Source organism: Apium graveolens, chromosome 5 (genome assembly GCF_009905375.1).
Source record: "Apium graveolens cultivar Ventura chromosome 5, ASM990537v1, whole genome shotgun sequence".
Taxonomy (NCBI): domain Eukaryota; kingdom Viridiplantae; phylum Streptophyta; class Magnoliopsida; order Apiales; family Apiaceae; genus Apium; species Apium graveolens.
Window position 1 is genome coordinate 60,039,157 of NC_133651.1, and position 7,242 is coordinate 60,046,398.

At 49.8% G+C, this 7,242-nt stretch overlaps 2 protein-coding genes across 2 annotated transcripts; both read left to right on the forward strand.

Moving 5' to 3' along the window:
- Positions 1 to 302: 302 nt before the first annotated feature.
- LOC141660108 (uncharacterized) lies at positions 303 to 5,159 on the forward strand. The gene is made up of 4 exons (XM_074467071.1): positions 303 to 491; positions 579 to 1,496; positions 1,572 to 3,710; positions 3,798 to 5,159. The coding sequence occupies exons 1-4, from the start codon at positions 303 to 305 to the stop codon at positions 5,157 to 5,159; spliced, it is 4,608 nt and encodes a 1,535-aa protein (XP_074323172.1).
- A 528-nt stretch (positions 5,160 to 5,687) lies between these two features.
- Positions 5,688 to 6,536, forward strand: LOC141660109 (uncharacterized). The gene is made up of 2 exons (XM_074467073.1): positions 5,688 to 5,843; positions 6,030 to 6,536. Exons 1-2 carry the CDS (start codon positions 5,688 to 5,690, stop codon positions 6,534 to 6,536), a joined length of 663 nt encoding a protein of 220 aa, XP_074323174.1.
- Positions 6,537 to 7,242: the final 706 nt, after the last annotated feature.

The following is a 7,242-nucleotide window of genomic DNA, read 5'->3' on the forward strand; positions in this document are numbered from 1 at the left end:
AGTCCTAACCCTAGCCTACGTGACTTGTTCTCCAAGAACTACGTGAGGCTTGATCCCTATAAATAGGGTACGTAGGCACTTGTATGAGACATGAGTCGACACTTGACAGAGAATAACAAACCCTATTCTTTCTTAAGGAGTCCACATACAAGCTCAGCCACCACCAAACAACCTTCCTCCGTCCTCAAACACCGTCCTTGATCTTTCTTCCGCCCATTAACCTCCACAACATTGTTATACGAAATTCTCCCTATAACATTTGGCACTAGAAGGAGGGCGCCTCGTTCATCTTAGGGAGAAAGATGACCAAAGAAAGCAAGCAAGCGGCGACACCAGGGAGCGGAGGCAAGAAGGACCCTACTTTCGAACACACGCCCCCAGAGAATCAGGCGCCACCTCCACCAATTGCAACCGTGGACGGGCAGGCTGTGATGACGTATCTCGAAGGGCTGGCCGATCAGATGAATCAGATCAACGCCCAAATGTCAAAGGTAGAAAGAAGCTCGGTCCGGAACGCCAAGCGTAAGGCGCGCCGCCTCAAGGTCTCACAGCATAGCTGAAAGGGCAAAGGCCCTCAGAAGAAGCTGATCCACAATTTTGATGACGTGGCAACCGAGACCAAGCAGAAGAAAGAAACATCACGCGAAAAGGAAGATATACCCCGAGGCCATGATGAGCGGGGCAGCCAGATCTCTACGAGATCGGGGCCGAAGCCAGCTTCATCTGAGGCAAGGTCAACTAGCGTGCTAGACCGAGTGGGTAAAAAACTAAGCGAGCATGACCTCAGGCTCAAATTGGAGAATTGTAAGAAGGAGAGAGAAGAGAAAGAGCCCGTGGATCAGAGAGGCTCGAAAAGGGAACGGGCAACGACCCCTCCGGAAAGACGTCAACACACCTCACCCAGGAGGGAGGAGCGACGTAGACGCAGAGACAATCGTGAAGAGGAGTCGCAGGAGCGAGCTGGAGGAGGGGGACGCCGCAAACGACCTCAGGGCTCACACCATTCGAGTAATGCGGGTGGTGACAGAGAAGGAGAAGTTGTTAGAGTAAGGGACCTGAGAAGGATCTTAGATGAGATGGAGCGAGAGAAGAGAGGGCCCCCTGCCTCGGCTGCCCCCTCTCCGTTTACGGCTGCTATCCGATCATCCCCCCTACCTCGGGTGTTTAGGCACAACCCCGACCTTCTATTCAACGGCGAAGCCGACCCGGCGGAGTACCTTATTCAATTTAACACTGAGATGGAAGTCTATCAGGTGCCGGAGATGACCCGCTGCAGACTCTTCGCGGCATCACTCAGAGGTAGTGCCCAACAATGGTTCTCCAAGTTGGGACCGGCTAGCATAAGAACGTGGAGGCAATTGGAGGACTTGTTCGTCAGACAATTTCAGTCGACCCTCCATTATTCACCTCCTGTGGCCACGTTAGCCAACATCAAGCAAAGGGAGGGGGAGCCCTTGGCAGAATACTTTCGTCGGTTCAACGCCGAGGTCCCCAAGGTGAGAGGAGCCAGTGAGGAGACCATCAAAAATTTCTTGATAGCAGGGCTGAAAGAAGGATCGAAATTTTGGAAGAGCCTCCAAGCGAGTGAGCCGAGGACCTTGGCCGAGTTCTATGAGCAAGCCGAACCCTTCAAGAGGGTAGAGAAATCGATGAGAGAGCTGAAAATCAGCGAAAGCTATCGAGATAAGAGGGACCGATCCTCAAGCCCTGACGAAAGGAGGAAGACGTATCAGCGTAGTTCGAGCCCGAAAAAGTCTGCCCGTGGCAAAGAGACCACTAAAGATTCGGGAAGGCCTTATACAAGCAAATGGCAGACACACACCCCTCTGGTAGCCTCTATCGACCACATATATGCTACATATGTAGGGAAGAGGGTATTCAGGAAGGCAACTCCTCTCACAGACTACAATAAAAGAGACACTTCGAAGAATTGTGCATACCATGAGGCCACCGGACACGATACAGCTGATTGTAGACAACTAAAGGATGAGATCGAGACTTTGATTAGACAAGGGAAGCTTACGGAGTGGGTTGTCAAGGAGGTTCGAAGACACAGGACGGATTATCATACCGTCCCTCCTCCACCCCCAGAAGACAAAGAAAGGGTCCCTCGGGCTGGTAGTATTCATATTATTCTAGGCGGGTCTCACATTGGTGGAGACAGCCGGAAGGCGATGGACAGATATGCCCGGGAAGCAAAGGACAAGCCGCTCACCAACGTCAATCATCTAAGCCAAAGGCCCCCGGAGCTCTTTGAAAGGGAGGCCGATGATATCGTGTTTAAGGAGAACGATGCAAAATGGGTGCATTACCCTCATACCGATGCCCTAGTCATAAAAATGAAAATTGGGACGGTGAATGTTCACCGAGCAATGGTGGACACCGGGAGCTCGACTGATGTTTTGACTTATGATGCCTATAAAAAACTAGGATTATTGGATAGGGAATTAACCTCAATAGGTGGGCACCTGTACGGGTTCACGGGAAACTCGATCGGAGTGAAAGGGACAATTCGGCTCCCGGTGACCATAGGAGAGGAGCCTCATGTGGCCACCCAGATCGTTATGTTTACAGTTGTAGACCAACCTTGTGCCTACAATGTTATAGTGGGCAGACCCCTTATAAGGGCGATGAGGATGGTGACCTCGATCCATCATATGACGATAAAATTCCCAACCCCCACGGGGGTAGGCATCTTGAAGAGCTGTCAATACGAATCCAGGGTCTGCTATAACCAGGCACTCAAGGCGGCTGAGTCAAGAAATGCCTCAAGGGAGATAGCTGAAGCAGGTGAGTGCGACGTCCCCATGGAAGAGGCAGAGGGCAGGAAAAGAATACGTCCCGAGGGCCACGAGACTTGTAATTTGATTTCAATTGAGGAGTTGCCCGAGAACTACTTCGAGCACATGGGAATTCATGTGGAACCACGCCCAGGGGCCTTACTATTGGAAGCCTCTCAGCCCATCATGTTGATACAAGAGGGGATTGTAGAGGAAGCAAGTGATGAAGAAGAGAGCCCAGAACAAATCGCTGCAAGACTTAGGAGAGGGAAGTGGGCACACAAAGAAACAACAATCACTATGGACCTGCCCGACGGAATCACTCACACTGTAACTGTAACCTCTGAACGCTTGATAAATCCGGCCCGAGCTCACCAGACTGAGCTCAAGGATGCGGAAGGTTTGACAATCACGGGAATGGGAAAATATAGCGAGGCTCTAGCAGATTTAGACCCGAGAATGCCCCCAATGGTCGAGAGGGCTGGGGCCGCAGAGGACACAATCCCGATCTTGGTAGACCCAAATGATCCCTCCAAGGTACTCAGAATAGACTCTAACCTAAGTCCTAACTTGAGAGAGGATCTAGCCCGCTTCCTAAGGGAGAATTTGGATGTCTTTGCATGGTCACACTCTGATATGATAGGAATTGACCCAAATGTCATGTGCCACCGGCTCAACTTGGACCCGAAAAAGAAGGGGGTTAGGCAAAAGAGACGGCCGATTAGTGGAGAGAGGGCAGAGGCCCTCAGAGAAGAAGTGGATAGATTAATGGAGGCAGGACTTGTGAGAGAAGCCTTCTACCCCGTGTGGCTGGCCAACCCCGTGCTTGTCAAGAAGCCCAATGGCAAGTGGAGGACATGTGTAGACTTTACCGACCTGAACAAAGCCTGCCCGAAGGACAGCTTTCCTCTACCCCGAATTGACCAGCTGGTTGATTCCACGGCTGGGCACGCATTGCTTAGTTTTATGGATGCTTATTCGGGATATAACCAAATCCCCATGTATCGGCCAGATCAGGAGCACACCTCCTTTATTACTGATCGGGGCCTTTACTGTTACATCGGGATGCCCTTCGGGCTCCTTAATGCGGGGGCAACCTATCAGAGGCTGGTGAATAAGATGTTCAAACATCAATTGGGGAAGACTATGGAGGCCTATGTAGATGACATGCTGGTGAAGTCGAAAGAAGCGAGGGATCATGTCCACCACCTGGCAGAAATGTTCCAGATCCTAAGGGAGTACAGAATGAAGCTCAACCCCCAGAAATGTGTGTTTGGGGTTGAATCGGGGAAGTTTTTGGGATTTATTGTCAACCATAGAGGCATTGAGGCCAACCCAGCCAAGATACAAGCCCTACTCGAGATGAGATCCCCTCGACGGGTGAAGGATGTTCAAAGCTTAACGGGACGAGTGGATGCCTTGAATCGCTTCATCTCAAAATCCTCCGATAAATGCCAAGAGTTCTTCAAAGCAATTAAAAGAGAGGGGAGGAATTTTAAGTGGACCGAAGAATGTGAGGAAGCCTTTCAGAACATAAAGAAGCATCTCAGCAGCCCTCCAATGTTGTCCAACCCAAAGGCAGGAGAAACTTTGACCCTATACTTGGCTGTCTCCGACTTTGCAATAAGTGCGGTATTAGTCCGAGAGGAGGATGATGTCCAGCTCCCGGTATATTATGTGAGCAAAAGGCTAGCCGATGCCGAGACTCGATATACAAGCCTCGAAAAGCTAGCATATGCTCTGATCCTGGCCTCCCGAAAACTCAGGCCCTATTTTCAGGCACATAAGATAGAAGTGCGAACCTCCTACCCCCTCAGACAAGTGATGCATAAACCAGAGTCTTCTGGTCGAATGTTGAAGTGGACGGTTGAGCTCGGCCAATTCGAGGTGGATTATAAGCCAAAGACTGCGATCAAAGGCCAAGCCCTGGCCGATTTTATGCTAGAATTTCCCCCACATCAAGAAGTGGAGTCGGGAGCCCTTGTTGTTATACCTAGCACAGAAGAAGTTGGACTGGAGAGACAAAATAGTGCCCCATGGTGGAGCCTATATGTGGATGGTGCCTATAACGGTGATGGAGCAGGAGCTGGAATCGAGCTAATCAGCCCAGAGGCGCATAAGATCAGACATGCGACCCATCTGGCCTTTCATGCAACCAACAATGATGCTGAGTATGAGGCCCTGATCAACAGTCTTAAGCTAGCTTTGGAAATGAAGGTCGAGAATTTGAATGTGTTTAGTGACTCCATGATTGTGGTCTATCAGATAAATGGGGGGTATCAAGCTAAGGGGCCGAGAACAGAGCTTTACCTGAAGTGCGCACAGAGGATAATCGCAAGATTCAATGAGGTGAGGCTGGAACTAATCCCGCGTGGGTAGAATGAAGGCACGGACGAGCTAGCTAAGCTCGGCTCACGCCGCGAGAGCACTTTACTAGGGACCGTGCCCCTTGATATACAGAGGCAACCTAGTGTGCCCGAGCACAAGGTGGGCAGCCTCAGTAATGAGCTCGGCCCCACGTGGATGACATCTATTCTAGCATACATAAGAGAAGGTTCACTTCCGGACGAAAAGAACGAGGCAAGGAGGATAAAATACAAAGCAGCCCGCTATGTGATATACGACGGGATTCTATACAAAAGAGGGTTCAGTGTTCCTCTTCTCAAATGCATATATAGGGAGGAATGCAACTACATCCTAAGGGAAGTACACGAGGGCATTTGTGGCAATCACTCGGGGGGTAGCTCTCTAGCTCAGAAAATCCTCCATCAAGGCTACTACTGGCCAACGCTGAAAAAAGACGCCTTTGAATTCTCCCGAGCTTGTGATAAGTGTCAGCGATATGCCAATTATTACAACAACCCCGTGGCCTCTCTCACATCCCTCATGAGCCCCTGGCCCTTCTCCATGTGGGGAATTGATCTGATTGGGGAACTCCCGAAGGCCAGGGGAGGCGTCAAGTATGCAGTGGTTGCGGTAGACTATTTAACTAAGTGGGCAGAATCCGAGCCCCTAGCCACTATCACAGCGAAAAAGCTCAGGGAGTTTGTATACAGGGCTATTGTATGCCGCTATGGCATCCCTTACAAGCTGATATCTGACAATGGGAAACAATTTGATAGCAAGGAGATGCGAGAGTTTTGTGAGCAGCTGGGGATTCAGAAGAGCTTTAGCGCAGTCTGCCACCCCCAGAGTAACGGGCAGACAGAGGCTGTTAATAAAATCATTAAGCATACCTTAAAGGCAAAGCTTGAAGAGAAGAAAGGAGCATGGTCAGAAGAGCTCGCCCAGGTCCTATGGTCTTACAACACTACACCCCGAACCACAACTGGAGAGACCCCTTTCTCTCTGGTGTATGGGTGTGAAGCTATGGTGCCCGTTGAAGTGGGAGCAGGATTTTTTCGAAGGGACAACTATGACTCAGAGGCAAACGAGGTCAATCATTGGCTCTATTTGGATATGATCGAAGAAACTCGAGAAGAGGCTCAGATCAGGATAGCGGCATATCAGCAGAGGACAGCTAGGCATTACAACAGTAAGGTTCGAGCCCGAACTTTCAAGGTGGGAGATTTGGTTCTGCGCCGGGTCATGCCAAATACCAAGATGGTGAGTCACGGAGTCTTTGGAGCGAATTGGGAAGGCCCTTACAAGATAAAATCGGTGCTCTGGGAGGGAACCTACCACCTCAATGATATGCAAGACAAGTTGATCCCAAGAGCCTGGAACGTGGAACACCTTCGCAAGTATTATCAGTAATATTATTCTTTTCAGACTTAGTATTATCTTCAAATATTCCTAAGTCTCGGGGGGTAGTGCCATATAGGTGCCTCCCTGAGACCACAAGCATGTATTCCTTTCACTTCCCATTATCTATGAATAAACGATTGATCTCTATTTGTGCACTTGATATTTTAACTTCTGTTAATAGATTAAATACCCAGCAGGGGACCCCATCCTTGGGAACCCATGCGAGGACAGAATAGTTGTTTTATTAACATGTTAAATCAAGCTGGGCCCCGACCCGCTTGATGCCAAGAACATGAAACGAGCCGGGCCACGGCCCGCTTTGACAAATATGAACACATAGTAGATAAAAGATGTTGATAAAGAGGTATAGGCCCGCGATGCGAGCTCATACCCTGGCCCTCAAGACCATAAATGTGACCCAGGGGGCCCAGCCCTCCATCAAACATACTCAAAGTCGCATTATACGAGGAGAAGACACATGCGAGCTCCTAGTGCGAGCACACCTACAACACCTGCGAGTTGATGCGGGCTTGTTCCACTTGGAATTCTCTTTCAATGGTTGTTTGATTGAACAAATGACACGAGCTGAATAAATTGGGCTCGCAGTGAAGGGGTAACGCTCGCCATAAGCGGCCAGAGTTATGATTACTTTTGGTCAGTAGAAGCATGGGAAGAAAACAAAAAAAAAACCAGCTAGCACTGTAAAGACATACGC